Here is an 18,683-nt window from a genome sequence, read left to right on the forward strand (position 1 = left end):
GGCCTAGGACACGACCCTGAGGAACCCCTGCAGTGATGTCCTGGAGCTGAGATGACTGACCTCCCAACAACCACAACAACCTTCCTTTGTGCCAGGTATGATGGCAATCAGTGAAGAATTCCCCCCACCCCCAATTCTCATTGACTCGCTTTACTGGGGACCCCGGCAGGCACTCTTGCTCTGACCTTGGTGGGGGGGGGGGGGGGGGGGGGGGGGGGGGGGGGGTACTGGTCAACTCAAAAAAAGAGGCTGGCACAGTGGTTAGCACGGCAGCGTCATGGCGCTGAGGACCCGGGTTCGATCCCGGCTCTGGGTCACTGTCCGTGTGGAGTTTGCACATTCTCCCCGTGTCTGCGTGGATCTCACCCCCACAACCCCCAAAGATGAGCAGAGTAGGTGGATTGGCCACGCTAAATTGCCCCTTAATTGGGAAAACAAATAATTGGGTACTCTAAAATTAAAAAAAAGAATCAATTTGATAAAGACAAGTACTTTGATTCCTGCAATGCAGGTCTGTCTCAATGCTGTACATTTAAGAAATTAAATACCACACAACTATATCATTGTTTTTCACCAATTATTTTGAGCTTACGATACAACAAAAGAAACGGAAGTCCTTTCATTGCTTAAATTATCAATATACACCTGTGACTTTTATCCAACGTAATCTGTTGTGAAAAAAAAACTGCGAGAATAATAAATTGTTTTTTTAAAAAAGGGTAGGCAGAAAGCTGGAGTGTTTTACCTCAGCTTCGAAGCTCATGAGAAATAGTAATTACAGTTACCTCCTCTATTCTGAACAATAATTTTCCCCGTGGGATTGTTTTGAATTTTCCATTGGTGAGGCAGGATTAGAAGGATTAGAAGATTCCAGAAATCTCTGAAGGGCCAATCTTGGCAAATGCAAACATAGACATAGAATTTACAGTGCAGAAGGAGGCCATTCAGCCCATCGAGTCTGCACCAGCTCTTGGAAAGAGCACCCTAGCCAAGGTCAACACCTCCACCCTATCCCCATAACCCAGTAACCCCACCCAACACTAAGGGCAATTTTGGACACTAAGGGCAATTTATCATGGCCAATCCACCTAACCTGCACATCTTTGGACTGTGGGAGGAAACCGGAGCACCCGGAGGAAACCCACGCACACACGGGGAGGATGTGCAGACTCCGCACAGACAGTGACCCAAGCCGGGAATCGAACCTGGGACCCTGGAGCTGTGAAGCAAGTGTGCTAACCACAATGCTACCGTGCTGCCCACTAACATGGTCAGGAAGCTCGACAAAGATCCTCCCTGGTAGCCCGGACACAAATATTGCCATGGAGGGACTCGGGGAGGGGGGGCCCGAAAGCCTGGGGTGGGGTGGTTGGTTCGATTATTTGCAGCCCTGTCGGCTTGTTTTGTTTTATGGTTGTGTTTGATGCGTAAATATATAAATGCCTCAATAAAATATTTTTCAAAAAGCAAAACAGGGGCAAGGTGACAGTATTTAGACAGATATCCAATTTATTGTTCCGCCATTGATGAAATGGAAATGGAAATCGCTTATTGTCACAAGTAGGCTTCAATGAAGTTACTGTGAAAAGCCCCTAGTCGCCACATTCCGCCGCCTGTTCGGGGAGGCTGGTACGGGAATTGAACCGTGCTGCTGGCCTGCCTTGGTCTGCTTTAAAAGCCAGCGACTTAGCCCAGTGTGCTAAGCCATCCCCTCCAGACAGTCTTCAGGTGCCCAGGCCTTATGCTTGGGACTTCTCTCCACCTTTTAAATGTACCTCAAGCAACAGTCAATCTAATGGGCAGGGTTTGCTGACCCCTCCTTGCAGTATGTTTTACAGAGGCAGTCCACCATAGGCCTGAGTGGTGGGATCTTCCAGGCCCGTCGCTGTCAATGGAGTTTCCTGCTGCCCGCACCCTCCGCCAGCAGGGAACCCACGGGTGGGGGTGGGAGGGGATTGCCGTCAGCAGGACAGGAAGAGTACACTTGGAGTATAGTGTTCAATTCTGGTCGCCACACTACCAGAAGGATGTGGAGGCTTTAGAGAGGGTGCAGAAGAGATTTACCAGAATGTTGCCTGGTATGGAGGGCATTAGCTATGAGGAGCGGTTGAATAAACTCGGTTTGTTCTCACTGGAACGACGGAGGTTGAGGGGAGACCTGATAGAGGTCTACAAAATTATATGGGGCATAGACAGAGTGGATAGTCAGAGGCTTTTCCCCAGGGTAGAGGGGTCAATTACTAGGGGGCATAGGTTTAAGGTGCGAGGGACAAGGTTTCGAGTAGATGTACGAGGCAAGTTTTTATTTTATACACAGAGGGTAGTGGGTGCCTGGAACTCGCTGCCGGAGGAGGTGGTGGAAGCAGGGACGATAGGGACATTTAAGGGGCATCTTGACAAATACATGAATAGGATGGGAATATACATAAGAACTAGGAACAGGAGTAGGCCATTTGGCCCCTCGAGCCTGCTCCACCATTCAATGAGATCATGGCTGATCTTTTGTGGACTCAGCTCCACTTTCCGGCCCGAACACCATAACCCTTAATCCCTTTATTCTTCAAAAAACTATCTATCTTTATCTTAAAAACATTTAATGAAGGAGCCTCTACTGCTTCACTGGCCAAGGAATTCCATAGATTCACAACCCTTTGGGTGAAGAAGTTCCTCCTAAACTCAGTCCTAAATCTACTTCCCCTTATTTTGAGGCTATGCCCCCCAGTTCTGCTTTCACCTGCCAGTAGAAACAACCTGCCCGCATCTATCCTATCTATTCCCTTCATAATTTAATATGTTTCTATAAGATCCCCCCTCATCCTTCTAAATTCCAACGAGTACAGTCCCAGTCTACTCAACCTCTCCTCGTAATCCAACCCCTTCAGCTCTGGGATTAACCAAGTGAATCTCCTCTGCACACCCTCCAGTGCCAGTATGTCCTTTCTCAAGTAAGGAGACCAAAACTGAACACACAACTCCAGGTGTGGCCTCACTAACACCTTATACAATTGCAGCTAACCTCCCTAGTTTTAAACTCCATCCCTCTAGCAATGAAGGACAAAATTCCATTTGCCTTCTTAATCACCTGTTGCACCTGTAAACCAACTTTTTGCGACTCGTGCACTAGCACACCCAGGTCTCTCTGCACAGCAGCATGTTTTCATATTTTACCATTTAAATAATAATCCCTTTTGCTGTTATTCCTGCCAAAATGGATAACCTCACATTCGTCAACATTATATTCCATCTGCCAGACCCTAGCCCATTCACTTAGCCTATCCAAATCCCTCTGCAGACTTCCAGTATCCTCTGCACTTTTTGCTTTACCACTCATCTTAATGTCGTCTGCAAACTTGGACACATTGCCCTTGGTCCCCAACTCCAAATCATCCATGTAAATTGTGAACAATGATCCCTGAGGGACACGACTAGCTCTGATTGCCAACGAGAGAAACACCCATTAATCCCCACTCTTTGCTTTCTATTAATTAACCAATCCTCTATCCATGCTACTACTTTCCCCTTAATGCCATGCATCTTTATCTTATGCAGCAACCTTTTGTGTGGCACCTTGTCAAAGGCTTTCTGGAAATCCAGATATACCACATCCATTGGCTCCCCGTTATCTACCGCACTGGTAATGTCCTCAAAAAATTCCACTAAATTAGTTCGGCACGACCTGCCCTTTATGAACCCATGCTGCCCAATGGGACAATTTCCATCCTGATGCCTCGCTATTTCTTCCTTGATGATAGATTCCAGCATCTTCCCTACTACCGAAGTTAAGCTCACTGGCCTATAATTCCCCGCTTTCTGCCTACCTCCTTTTTTAAACAGCGGTGTCACGTTTGCTAATTTCCAATCCGCCGGGACCACCCCAGAGTCTAGTGAATTTTGGTAAATTATCACTCGTGCATAGAGGGATACTGACCCAGGAAGTGTAGAAGATTGTAGTTTAGTCGGGCAGCATGGTCGGCGCAGGCTGGAGGGCCGAAGGGCCTGTTCCTGTGCTGTACTTTTCTTTGTTCTTTATCCCGCCGGTGGGAATGGACACAAAATCCCACCCTCGGTAAAAGTCAACAACTGACATTCGGCCCAAAGACTTTTGTCCATCTTGCGCAGTTGTTGGGAGTGGGGTTGGCGGGGACACGCAGGCAAGTCTCTTTCCACAAGTGCTCTCTTCTCATTAGGAATAGCGAGGTTGGGTCAGCAGTGCACTGCAGAGTTCAGAACAATGGCCAGCAACCACTGAGGCAGTGTCATTGTTGGCGGTTCCCAAGAACAGGCATGGCTTCAACCCCTCACAAAAATTTCTTGTGTATAAATCAACCCCCGACTTGTTGCCTAAAAAATGTGGTCTCAAAACACCATGAATATGGTACTTCTTTGATGAAGCTTTTGACCATCCCTCCCAATGCCTCTTGTGGACGGTTGTCAACTTATGTCTGAGAAACGCTCCTGCAAAGCACCTTGGGAGGTTTTGCTCTGCTACAAGAATGTAAAGTGGTTGTTGTACCGATGTCCAATGGATGAGATGCACGAAAGCACAGCAGTTTGTATGAAGACTTGAAGTTTCTCTTTTGCCCTTGGGCGGTGCAATGGGTACTTCACGGCCACATAACACAATGTTTTATTCTTTTGCCTGCAAAACCACAATGTATAATTGCTCCAAAGGAAAGTGAGATCAGAGATTAGCTGCAGGTGAAAATTGTGCTAGGTACAGTCTGTTCACAGGTACACAAGGTACAGAGAAGTAGGAGCCCCGCCAGCCGGGTCCACCATTTAGCTCGTTCATGGCTGATATTCTATCTCAATGCCATTTTCCCACACTACCCCCGTATCCCTCGATCTCTTTAATGATAAGTCTTGAGCTTGCTCACTGACTGAGCCTCCACAGCCCTCTGGGGTAGCGAATTCCAAAGGTTCACCACCCACTGAGTCAAGGGGTTCCTCCTCATCTCAGTCATAGATCCCTACAGAGCAGAAGGAAGCCATTTGGCCCATCAAGTCTGTACCAAGCCCCTCGAAAGAGCACCCTACCGAGACCCATGCCCCTGGCTTATCCCCGTAACCCCCCACCTAACTTTTGGACACTATAAGGGGCAATTTAGCATGGCCAACCCACATGACTGAGAGGCATAAAATCATGAGGGGCATAGATAGAGTAGACAGGAAGAAACTTTTCCCCTTAGTGGAGAGGTCAATGACCATGGGGCAGAGATTTAAGGTAAGGAGCAGGAGGTTTCGAGGGGATGAGGAAAAACCTTTTCACCCAGAGGGGGGTGGGAGTCTGGAACTCGCTGCCTGAAAGGGGGCTGGAGGCAGAGACCCTCATAACACTTATTTAGATGGGCACTGGTGATCCCAGGGTAGACAAGGCTATGGGTCAAGTGCTGGGAAATGGGATTAGATTAGTTAGGTGGTTGTTTTTGACCAGTGCTGACTTAATGGGCCGAATAGCCTTTTCTGTGCTGTTTGATTATATGACTCTAACCTGCACATCTTTGGACACGAAGGGACAATTTAACATGGCCAATCCACCTAACCTGCACATCTTTGGACACTAAGGGACAATTTAACATGGCCAATTCACCTAACCTGCACATCTTTGGACACTAAGGGACAATTTAACATGGCCAATCCACCTAACCTGCACATCTTTGGACACTAAGGGACAATTTAGCATGGCCAATCCACCTAACCTGTATATCTTTGTACACTAAGGGACAATTTAGCATGGCCAATCCATCTAACCTGCACATCTTTGGACACTAAGGGGCAATTTAGCATGGCCAATCCACCTAACCTGTATATCCTTGGACACTAAGGGACAATTTAGCATGGCCAATCCATCTAACCTGCACATCTTTGGACAGTAAGGGACAATTTAGCATGGCCAATCCACCGAACCTGCACATCTTTGGACACTAAGGGGCAATTTATCATGGCCAATCCACCTAACCTGCACATCTTTGGACACTAAGGGGCAATTTAACACGGCCAATCCACCTAACCTACACATCTTTGGACAAGAAGGGACAATTTAACATGTCCAATCCACCTAACCTGCTCATCTTTGGACACTCAGGGACAATTTAGCACGGCCAATCCACTGAACCTGCACATCTTTGGACACTAAGGGACAATTTAACATGGCCAATCCACCCAACCTGCACATCTTTGGACACTAAGGGCAATTTAGCGTGGCCAATCCACCTAACCTGCTCATCTTTGGACACTAAGGGACAATTTAGCACGGCCAATCCACCGAACCTGCACATCTTTGGACACTAAGGGACAATTTAACACGGCCAATCCATCTAACCTGCACATCTTTGGATACGAAGGGGCAATTTATCATGGCCACTCCACCTAAACTACACATCTTTGGACACTCAGGGACAATTTAGCATGGCCAATCCATCTAACCTGCACATCTTTGGACACTAAAGGGGCAATTTAGCATGGCCAATCCACCTAACCTGTATATCTTTGTACACTAAGGGACAATTTAGCATGGCCAATCCATCTAACCTGCACATCTTTGGACAGTAAGGGACAATTTAGCATGGCCAATCCACCGAACCTGCACATCTTTGGACACTAAGGGACAATTTAGCATGGCCAATCCACCTAACCTGCACATCGTTGGACACTAAGGGGCAATTTAGCATGGCCAATCCACCTAACCTGTACATCTTTGGACACTAAGGGACAATTTAGCATGGCCAATCCATCTAACCTGCACATCTTTGGACACTAAAGGGACAATTTAGCATGGCCAATCCATCTAACCTGCACATCTTTGGACACTAAGGGGCAATTTAGCATGGCCAATCCACCTAACCTGCACACCTTTGGACACTAAGGGACAATTTAGCACGGCCAATCCATCTAACCTGCACATCTTTGGATACGAAGGGGCAATTTATCATGGCCACTCCACCTAACCTACACATCTTTGAACACTAAAGGGGCAATTTAGCATGGCCAATCCACCTAACCTGTATATCTTTGTACACTAAGGGACAATTTAGCATGGCCAATCCATCTAACCTGCACATCTTTGGACACTAAGGGGCAATTTAGCATGGCCAATCCACCTAACCTGTATATCCTTGGACACTAAGGGACAATTTAGCATGGCCAATCCATCTAACCTGCACATCTTTGGACACTAAAGGGGCAATTTAGCATGGCCAATCCACCTAACCTGTATATCTTTGTACACTAAGGGACAATTTAGCATGGCCAATCCATCTAACCTGCACATCTTTGGACACTAAGGGGCAATTTAGCATGGCCAATCCACCTAACCTGCACACCTTTGGACACTAAGGGACAATTTAGCACGGCCAATCCACCGAACCTGCACATCTTTGGACACTAAGGGACAATTTAACACGGCCAATCCATCTAACCTGCACATCTTTGGATACGAAGGGGCAATTTATCATGGCCACTCCACCTAACCTACACATCTTTGAACACTAAAGGGGCAATTTAGCATGGCCAATCCACCTAACCTGTATATCTTTGTACACTAAGGGACAATTTAGCATGGCCAATCCATCTAACCTGCACATCTTTGGACAGTAAGGGACAATTTAGCATGGCCAATCCACCGAACCTGCACATCTTTGGACACTAAGGGGCAATTTATCATGGCCAATCCACCTAACCTGCACATCTTTGGACAAGAAGGGACAATTTAACATGTCCAATCCACCTAACCTGCTCATCTTTGGACACTAAGGGACAATTTAACACGGCCAATCCATCTAACCTGCACATCTTTGGACACTAAGGGACAATTTAGCATGGCCAATCCACCTAACCTGTATATCTTTGTACACTAAGGGACAATTTAGCATGGCCAATCCATCTAACCTGCACATCTTTGGACAGTAAGGGACAATTTCATTGTCAGGTTCATAGCTCCTTGAAGGTGGAGTCGCAGGTGGACAGGGTGGTGAAGAAGGCATTCGGCATGCTTGGTTTCATTGGTCAGAACATTGAATACAGGAGTTGGGACGTCTTGTTGAAGTTGTACAAGACACTGGCAATTTCTTCACTCAGAGGGTAGTGAGTGTCTGGAATGGGCTGCCAGAGGTAGTAGTAGAGGCGGGTACAATTGTGTCTTTTAAAAAACATTTAGATAGTTACATGGGTAAGATGGGTATAGAGGGTTATGGGCCAAGTGCGGGCAACTGGGACTAGCTTAATGGTAACCACTGGGCGGCATGGACTGGTTGGGCCGAAGGGCCTGTTTCCATGCTGTAAACTTCTATGATTCTATAATTTAGCATGGCCAATCCACCGAACCTGCACATCTTTGGACACTAAGGGACAATTTAGCATTGCCAATCCACCTAACCTGCACATCTTTGGACACTAAGGGACAATTTAACATGGCCAATCCACCGAACCTGCACATCTTTGGACACTAAGGGACAATTTAACACGGCCAATCCATCTAACCTGCACATCTTTGGACACTAAGGGACAATTTAGCATGGCCAATCCACCTAACCTGTATATCTTTGTACACTAAGGGACAATTTAGCATGGCCAATCCATCTAACCTGCACATCTTTGGACACTAAGGGGCAATTTAGCATGGCCAATCCACCTAACCTGTATATCCTTGGACACTAAGGGACAATTTAGCATGGCCAATCCATCTAACCTGCACATCTTTGGACAGTAAGGCACAATTTAGCATGGCCAATCCACCGAACCTGCACATCTTTGGACACTAAGGGGCAATTTATCATGGCCAATCCACCTAACCTGCACATCTTTGGACAAGAAGGGACAATTTAACATGGCCAATCCATCTAACCTGCACATCTTTGGACACTAAGGAACAATTTAACATGGCCAATCCACCTAACCTGTACATCTTTGTACACTAAGGGACAATTTAGCATGGCCAATCCATCTAACCTGCACATCTTTGGACACTAAAGGGGCAATTTAGCATGGCCAATCCACCTAACCTGTATATCTTTGTACACTAAGGGACAATTTAGCATGGCCAATCCATCTAACCTGCACATCTTTGGACAGTAAGGGACAATTTAGCATGGCCAATCCACCGAACCTGCACATCTTTGGACACTAAGGGACAATTTAGCATGGCCAATCCACCTAACCTGCACATCGTTGGACACTAAGGGGCAATTTAGCATGGCCAATCCACCTAACCTGTACATCTTTGGACACTAAGGGACAATTTAGCATGGCCAATCCATCTAACCTGCACATCTTTGGACACTAAAGGGGCAATTTAGCATGGCCAATCCACCTAACCTGTATATCTTTGTACACTAAGGGACAATTTAGCATGGCCAATCCATCTAACCTGCACATCTTTGGACACTAAGGGGCAATTTAGCATGGCCAATCCACCTAACCTGTATATCCTTGGACACTAAGGGACAATTTAGCATGGCCAATCCATCTAACCTGCACATCTTTGGACAGTAAGGGACAATTTAGCATGGCCAATCCACCGAACCTGCACATCTTTGGACACTAAGGGGCAATTTATCATGGCCAATCCACCTAACCTGCACATCTTTGGACAAGAAGGGACAATTTAACATGTCCAATCCACCTAACCTGCTCATCTTTGGACACTAAGGGACAATTTAACACGGCCAATCCATCTAACCTGCACATCTTTGGATACGAAGGGGCAATTTATCATGGCCACTCCACCTAACCTACACATCTTTGGACACTAAGGGACAATTTAGCATGGCCAATCCACCTAACCTGCACATCGTTGGACACTAAGGGGCAATTTAGCATGGCCAATCCACCTAACCTGTACATCTTTGGACACTAAGGGACAATTTAGCATGGCCAATCCACCTAACCTGCACATCGTTGGACACTAAGGGGCAATTTAGCATGGCCAATCCACCTAACCTGTATATCTTTGTACACTAAGGGACAATTTAGCATGGCCAATCCATCTAACCTGCACATCTTTGGACAGTAAGGGACAATTTCATTGTCAGGTTCATAGCTCCTTGAAGGTGGAGTCGCAGGTGGACAGGGTGGTGAAGAAGGCATTCGGCATGCTTGGTTTCATTGGTCAGAACATTGAATACAGGAGTTGGGATGTCTTGTTGAAGTTGTACAAGACACTGGCAATTTCTTCACTCAGAGGGTAGTGAGTGTCTGGAATGGGCTGCCAGAGGTAGTAGTAGAGGCGGGTACAATTGTGTCTTTTAAAAAACATTTAGATAGTTACATGGGTAAGATGGGTATAGAGGGTTATGGGCCAAGTGCGGGCAACTGGGACTAGCTTAATGGTAACCACTGGGCGGCATGGACTGGTTGGGCCGAAGGGCCTGTTTCCATGCTGTAAACTTCTATGATTCTATAATTTAGCATGGCCAATCCACCGAACCTGCACATCTTTGGACACTAAGGGGCAATTTATCATGGCCAATCCACCTAACCTGCACATCTTTGGACACTAAGGGGCAATTTAACACGGCCAATCCACCTAACCTGCACATCTTTGTACACTAAGGGACAATTTAGCACGGCCAATCCACCGAACCTGCACATCTTTGGACACTAAGGGACAATTTAGCATTACCAATCCACCTAACCTGCACATCTTTGGACACTAAGGGGCAATTTAACACGGCCAATCCACCGAACCTGCACATCTTTGTACACTAAGGGACAATTTAGCACGGCCAATCCACCGAACCTGCACATCTTTGGACACTAAGGGGCAATTTATCATGGCCACTCCACCTAACCTACACATCTTTGGACACTAAGGGACAATTTAGCATGGCCAATCCACCTAACCTGCACATCTTTGGACTGTGGGAGGAAACCGGAGCACCCGGAGGAAACCCATGCAGACACGGGGAGAATGTGCAGACTCCGCACAGACAGTGACCCAGCGGGGAATCGAACCTGGGACCCTGGCACTGTAAGGCAGCAGTGCTAATCACTGTGCCACCCACGGCCTAATTGGCCTGCTCTTTATTCTGAGCTGCACTCCCTCTCTGGCAAGTATATCCTTCCTTAGATAAGGAGACTAAAACTGCACTCACTACTCCAGGTGCAGTCTCACCAAGGTTCTGTACAACCACAGCACGATGTCCATACTCCTGTGCTCAAAACCCCTTTAATAAAAGCTAACAGACCGTCAAGTCCTGGGGTGGGAATCAAACCCGGAGCTTCTGGTCCAGAGGCAGGGGCGCTACCCACTGCGCCACAAGACCACCTACCACTTCTAATTGATGGCCTATAAACAACACTCACCAAGGCTTGCTGCCCCCTGGCTGTTTCCTAGCTCCACCCAAACCGGTTTGACATGTTAATCTTCCGTCCGAAGACGCTCTCTCAATAATGTACCGATCTCATCCTTGATTGACAGTATTACCCCACCGCCTTTTCCTTTTTCACCTACCCTTCCTTTTTAAACAAATATTTTTCCAATTAAGGGGCAATTTAGCGTGGCCAATCCACATACCCTGCATATCTTTGGGTTGTAGGGATGAGATTCAGTGTCTTTTATTCTGTCTTTTTGCAACCTCTAGCCTTATCTGCTGATCGTTCAAAGTTACAGTCCAGATCTGGTGGTAGCTGTGTAATTTCTTACTGCTATGGGGATTTTATCCATTCCAAATGGCTCCCCTGGTTTCCCTATACCTCATTCTACAGTAAGGCACTTAAAATGTGTCCGAGGAGTCTCGCACATTTGATTTGCTGTTCTTCCGGGGGGTGTTGCTCACCCTGAAGTTACCTTGTTGGCAGGCAAGAGCTGGAAGGATGAATCAGCCTAAAACTAAAAGTCCGTTTCAAGTTCCTGGAAAAAAAGCAACTAAAATTTGAGTATTTTCAGTCCACGTTTTCTTGATGACTCAAAGGATGCATTCATTGAGTACGTGGGTATTTTTATTTTCAATCTGAAACTTTTTAACCAGACGTGTCTTTTGCTTTTGTCCCGTCTTTGAAATGTAACACAATTTAAGTCTGACTGTCACAAACGCGTGGTTGGGATATTATAGATTTTGTAAGAAAGAGTTAAGTGGACACACAGTCTGAAAGATGGCTGCCATAAGTCACCTGACCTTTTACAACAGCAATGTGTCCAGCTTCTAGAAGACACCAGGTGGATTGCAAGTCGACAGATTTAAGCATGTGAAGACATTTGAAATTCAGTGTGCTTTTCCACAGGGATAAGCAGAAACCCATTGATCCTGGCTTCCCTGGATGTGTGAATAGGTCACAGAATCATAGAATCCCTACGGTGCAGAGGGCGGCCATTTGGCCCATTGAGTCTGCACCAATCATCTGAAAGAGCCCCCTATCTAAGCCCACTCCCCTGCCCTATCCCTGTAACCCCACCTAACCTGCACATCTTTGGACACTAAGGGGCAATTAAACATGGCCAATCCACCTAACCCGCACATCTTTGGACTGTAGGAGGACACGGGAGCACCCGGAGGAAACCCACGCAGACACGGGGAGAATATGCAAACTCCACAGACAGTTACCCAAGGCTGGAATTGAACCCGGGTCCCTGGCGCTGTGAGACAAAAGTGCTAACCACTGTGCCACCGTAGCACACCAGTGTTTTCCCATCTCACCAAACCCGAAAGAATGAGGGCCATTTAAGTTAATGGCTGAGCCATTAAAGACAATAAATGGGTCTATGCCCCCAGACCTGGGCTCACCCAACATCTAATACAGAAGAATAATTCCACAGTTTGGGATCGCTAGCATTTTTGAACTGTGAGAGGTCAGGCTTGGACAGAGAACCGAGAAGACTTGCAGGTGTCGATTCCAGCCCAGCTCTCAGCTGAGATAACTGTGAATAGCATGTTAGAACTGGCTTTCTCCCTATTACCGGGAGTCACAGGGGAAGTTGCACTATTCTGCTGTAAAAAAGGAATCTAAGCAGTTTTCAAATGTGGAGCCGGACAGAACCAGTGAAGAAACGGGACGCTCACCCACTCTCGCTTCCGGGTCCACCTGAAAAGGCAAACACCAACTAATCGACTACAGAAGCCATCGCAGCTGCTGAACACAACCCTCAACTCCTGACAACCAACCCTTCAACTGCAACGATGCCTTTGAACTGAATCTCAGCTTTATAAGTATTCTTTTATCATTATCTGCTTCTAAACCTTGTATCGGTATTTCAGTTAATAACATTGTCACTTTTACTTTAGTATCTTAATAAACTAATGTTGATTTTGCGAATGAATAAAGCTCGCCGACTGGGTTATTTTTCAATTAAGCCACAAATTAATAAGGGAGCTACACACACACACACACATTCTTAATTAATGCGAGGCCTGGAAGAAAAAGCATTTATTTGGTTATGACCGAGAAAACTGCTATCAGATCTGCCAGTGTTCAATATTAGTAGATCACTTCAGGTATCTCGAATGTTTATGGCACAGAAAGAGGCCACTCGGCCCATCATCTCTGCCGGCCCAAAAACAAGCCCCCGCCCCCAAGCCGAATCCCACTTTGCAGCATTTGATCCGTAACCTTTGCTGCTTACATGACTTGAGGCACACATCCAGACACCTTTTAAAATGAGTTGCGAGTTTCTGCCTCCCCTTTTCAGGCAGTGAGTGAGTTCCAGAACCTCACAACCCTCTGGGTGAAAATATTTCAGTGGTTAGCACTGCTGCCTGGGACCCGGGTTCAATTACTGTGAAAATCCCCTAGTCGCCACATTCCGGCGCCTGTTTGGGTACACGGAGGGAGAATTCAGAATGTCCAATTTACCTAACAAGCACATCTTTGGACTGCGGGAGGAAACCGGAGCACCCGGAGGAAACCCACGCAGACACAGGGAGAACGTGCAGACTCCGCACAGACAGTGACCCAGCGGGGAATCGAACCTGGGACCATGGCGCTGTGAAGCAACAGTGCTAACCACTGTGCTACCGTGCGAAGGGTGTTTACAGACCATTTCCCGAGTGCGGTTTTAAAGATTGTTTCGCATTATTTAGCAAGCGGAGGAATGGGTATTATTTTTGGGGTGGGGAGGAGGCATTAAACATGCAGTGTGGTGTGCACTTGGCTTTAGGCAAGAGGTACAGTGACAAGGTAAGGTTGTTTTTCCACCTGTAATCAAAGTGGGAGATCTGCCGTGTGAAGCAATCAGGTTTTACTAACCGCCCTGTAACGTGATCCACTTGTGAGCAATACCACACGCTGTTTCTGAACAATGGGGATTATACAGACTGGGCCACCCTGATAACAGGTGGCACCTTGCAAAGGGAACAGAAGGAAATCAGGAACATGACGGTGTCAAAGGCAGGAGGCACAGGTTCAGACGAGCAAGTTAGGACGGATGTTGGGAGAGGTCAACACCTGGAAAGGATTTTGGAATGGGAGAGTGAAAGTCAAGTCTCAGGAATCATTGAAGACAGTTCAATATCGGGCTGAAGACAGATTGCATGGCCATTCGGAGTGAATCAGGTTGGAATAAATGGCTCTCCGTCATCATCAATATCCTTCATAACCTGTGAGGGACATAGACAGGGTGGATAGAGAGGGGTTGTTCCCCTTCATTGAAGGGTCAGTTACGAGGGGACACAAGTTCAAGGTGAGGAGACAGGAGGTTTAGGGAGGATTTGAGGGAAACCCTTTTACCCCAGAGGGTGGTGAGGGTCTGGAATGCGCTGCCTGGGAGGGGGGGGTAGAGGCGGGTTGCCTCACATCCTTTAAAAAGTAGCTGGATGAGCACTTAGCACGTCACAACATTCCAGGCGGTGGGCCAAGAGCTGGCCAATGGGATTCGAGAGATAGATCAGGTGTTATTCACATGCTGGCACAGACTCAATGGGACAGAGGGCCTCTTTTGTAACATGTATTTCTGAAATTCTGCAGCGGTCTGATGGCAGCAATTTATTTTTCAATGTGGGCAAGGTTTCAAGAGTTTAAACCCAGTGTGTTCCAGTTACTTATTGACTGGTGAGTCAGAGGCCTCTCTCTTGAAATTTGGTAGCTTTGCCAGGAAAAGGAGGTTGGAATTCGAGCTGCGAGCATTTACTTCTGCAAAGAACGATACAGTTCTGCAATTGCTTCAAAACGGGTATTGGCCCGTTTCTGCTCTGCAGCTGAATCACTGGTCTGTGCTCTCTAACAGCACCTCCTTATTGTTCAACCTATCCAGCGATCCCATTGCAACATGTAATGGACAGGAATGAAGTTGCTCCCGCACTTGGGATCATTATAATTGCCACCTTTTTCTTTTAAAATTCATTCATTCGCTGCGCCAGAATTTATTGCCCTTCCCTAATTGCCCTTGAGGGGGCAGTTAAGAATCAACCACATTGCTGTGGGCCTGGAGTCACATGTAGGCCAGACCGGGTAAGGATGGCAGATTTCCTTCCTGAAAGTGAACCAGATAGGTTTTTACGACAATTGACAATGGTTTCATTTTAATTCCAGATTTAATTTTAATTCCAGATTTTTATTGAATTCAAGTTTCACCGTCTGCAGTGGCGGGATTTGAACCCAGGTCCCCAGAGCATTACTCTGCGTTTCTGGTTTACTAGTCCAGTGACAATACCACTGCACCACCATCTCCCCATGAATGGTCGCTTCTGCTCCCACCAAATAAGAACATTAACAAGGGGTAGACAATTCAGCCTCTCGAGCCCACTCTCGTCTTTCAATACGATCATGGCAGCAGGGCTAACCCACTGAGCCACCGTGCGGCCCACACACAGACAGAATTCAACCTGGCGCTGTGAGGCAGCAGTGCTAACCACCCTGCCACCCTAATGGAAAATGAATCGAACCCAGGTCCCTGGCGCTGTAAGGCAGCAGTGCTAACCACCCCATCATTGTGCCACCCTCGTCACTCAAACCTCTGTGATACAGGAGTAATTAGGAATGGGCAAGAAATGCTGGCCCAGCCTGCGACCCCCCCTCCCTCCCTCCCATGAAAGAATAAAGGGATACATATTCACTATTCATAGCCAATGTCTAGCCTAGGTTGTCCAAAATTGATTTGAAGCTAACTAATCTGTAGCTAATTTTTGCTGTGGGCTTCCATTTGTAAATAAGCGCTATTATGTAATAGTGGGGCAAATTGTTTCTTGGCAACTGCACACTTAACATGTGTGAGAACACGGGTCATAGATTATCATAGAATTTACAGTGCAGAAGGAGGCCATTCGGCCCATCGAGTCTGCACCGGCTCTTGGAAAGAGCACCCTACCCAAGGTCAACACCTCCACCCTATCCCCATAACCCCACCCAACACTAAGGGCAATTTTGGAAACTGAGGGTAGTTTAGCGCGGCCAATCCACCTAACCTGCACATCTTTGGACTGTGGGAGGAAACTGGAGCACCCGGAGGAAACCCACGCAGACACGGGGAGGATGTGCAGACTCCGCACAGACAGTGACCCAAGTGGGAATCTAACCTGGAGCTGTGAAGCAATTGTGATATCCACAATGCTACCGTGCTGCCCGGTCACTCAAGAGCAGCCCAGACTCGAGACTGGCTGTTGTGTTGATCGCTGTTTTTCACTCCATTGTTTAATTATTATAGGCCCTTGGTTGGTGGAAAATTTCCAAACGCGATCACACCCTTTAAATGCTTATTTTTAAAATGGAAATGTCAGGACTTTCTGGAAATGTAGTTTCAGGATGCATTTATCCAGGAGTGAATGATATTTCAGTGTTTCGGATGCAAAGGAGAGGGGAGGGGGGAGTTAATTCTGCCTCTCTTACCGGTCTGAGCACTCTGAGCACCTCCTTCACCACTGCGTCCACATTCTCGGCGGTGCAAAGGACCAAAGTGCAGACCACAGCGTCCACCGATCCACTCGCCACTGGGCTCAGATCCTCGCCACTGGCGACCAGGAACCTCTCCACCTTGACATGCTCGTTGGCGGCCCCGCTGCTCTCCAGCATGCTCTGAAAGTTGGGATTGGGGTCGGTGCAGATGACTTTGCAACCCCAGGGGTAAAAGGCAAAGTTAGCCCCGGTGCCACAGCCCACTTCCAGGACAGTTAGGCCCGTGGAGCTGGCGAAGTCCGGCAGCTGGTCAAAGAGCTCCTTCTTCACCTTGCCCATCTTGTCGTTGATCGCGGTGGTCGTTTTGCGCATCAGATAGGGGAACACCTTCTTATACATGGGGTCCCAGACCCCCAGGAATTGCAGGACGGTCACTGGAAGAACCAGGAGCTCCACCACACAGCACAACACAAACCGTACAAACGGCATATTTTCCAGTGACGGGCGCTTTCCACCACTTGTGTATCCCGCGGGGAAGAAACTCCTTTGCAACACCAACTGATATTGAAAGTGAAATTCACAAGAGCTGCTGATTGGCCTGAAATAGCCGCCCCGCCACCCCAGCTCCTCACACTTTGTCTGATTGGTTGGGAGTAAAGCTCCAAAATATCTCCCCCGGCTTCTTAAAGCATTCATTCTGCAACATACTTATTTATTCTTTAAAGAGTTTATTTTCCAAACCGGAAGAGAAAATGCAGGAAAATCTCAGCAAGTCTGTCAGCATCTGGAGGAAGAGAAAAGAGCGAACGTTTCGAGTCCGATGACTCTTTGTCATTTTCTCTTCCATTTCAGGGGCGAAATTCTCCCCCAACGCCGCGATATCCGGCGACTCCTACCAAAAACGGCGCCAATCAGACGGGCATCGCGCCGGCCCAAAGGTGCGGAATGCTCCATGGTGGAGGCCGTGGCGGAGGCGGAAGGGAAAGAGTGCCCCCACGGCACAGGCCCGCCCGCGGATCGGTGGGCCCCGATCGCGGGCCAGGCCACCGTGGGGGCACCCCCCGGGGTCAGATCGCCCCGCGCCCCCCCCAGGACCCCAGAGCCCGCCCACGCCGCCTTGTCCCGCCGGTAAATACCAGCTTTGATTTACGCGGGCGGGACAGGCAATTTCTGGGCGGGACTTCGGCCCATCCGGGCCGGAGAATTGAGCGCGGGGGTCCCGCCAACCGGCGCGGCCCGATTCCCGCCCCCGCCCAATCTCCGGTACCGGAGACTTCGGCGGGGGCGGGATTCACGGCGGCCAACGGCCATTCTCCGACCCCCCAGTGGGTCGGAGAATGGCCGTTGGCCGCCGTGAATCCCGCCCCCGCCCCCGCCGAAGTCTCCGAAGGGAGAAAGGTCGGCGGGGCGTTAATGGCGCCGCAGACGTCGGAGAATGTCACGGGTCTGCGCAAGGCAGCCGATTTTCGGCCTGCCGATATTCTCCCTTCCGGATGGGCCGAAGTCCCGTCGACGTGATGACCGTTCACGTCGACGTGAATCAAACCTCCTTTTAATCGGCGTGACCCGGTGCTCCAAGCTCACGCCGACCAGCGTGGAGGTGAGTGACGGCCTGGGGGGTTGGCTCTGGGCAGGAAATGACGTGGCCGCAGTCTGAATGCGTGAGGAGAGGTGTGTCTCGGGATGTGTGTGTGTGTGTGTGTGCGGCGGGGGGGGGGGGGGGGGGGGTGGTTAGAGTGGGCTGGGCTCCGGGGGAGTGCCGGGAGGGGGGTCCGTGCCGGGGAGGGGGATGCGGGGTCCGTGCCGGGGAGGGGGATGGGGGGTACATGCCGGGGAGGGGGATGGGGGGTCCATGCCGGGGAGGGATATGGGTGGGGGGGTCCATGCCGGGGAGGAGGTTGGGGTCCGTGCTGGGGAGGGGGATG

General features: G+C 48.5%; 1 protein-coding gene across 1 annotated transcript in view; it reads right to left on the reverse strand.

Annotated features, from left to right (window-relative positions):
- LOC140405439 (thiol S-methyltransferase TMT1A-like) overlaps nt 1-17,331 on the reverse strand; it is a 39,090-nt gene extending 21,759 nt beyond the window's left edge. Inside the window, exon 1 of the mRNA XM_072493851.1 lies at nt 16,753-17,331. Coding sequence (XP_072349952.1) covers nt 16,753-17,247 — 495 coding nt within the window. The 5' untranslated portion in view covers nt 17,248-17,331. The remainder of the gene's footprint in view (nt 1-16,752) is intronic.
- Nucleotides 17,332-18,683: the final 1,352 nt, after the last annotated feature.

The sequence above is a fragment of the Scyliorhinus torazame genome, chromosome X, assembly GCF_047496885.1.
Source record: "Scyliorhinus torazame isolate Kashiwa2021f chromosome X, sScyTor2.1, whole genome shotgun sequence".
NCBI classification, from domain to species: domain Eukaryota; kingdom Metazoa; phylum Chordata; class Chondrichthyes; order Carcharhiniformes; family Scyliorhinidae; genus Scyliorhinus; species Scyliorhinus torazame.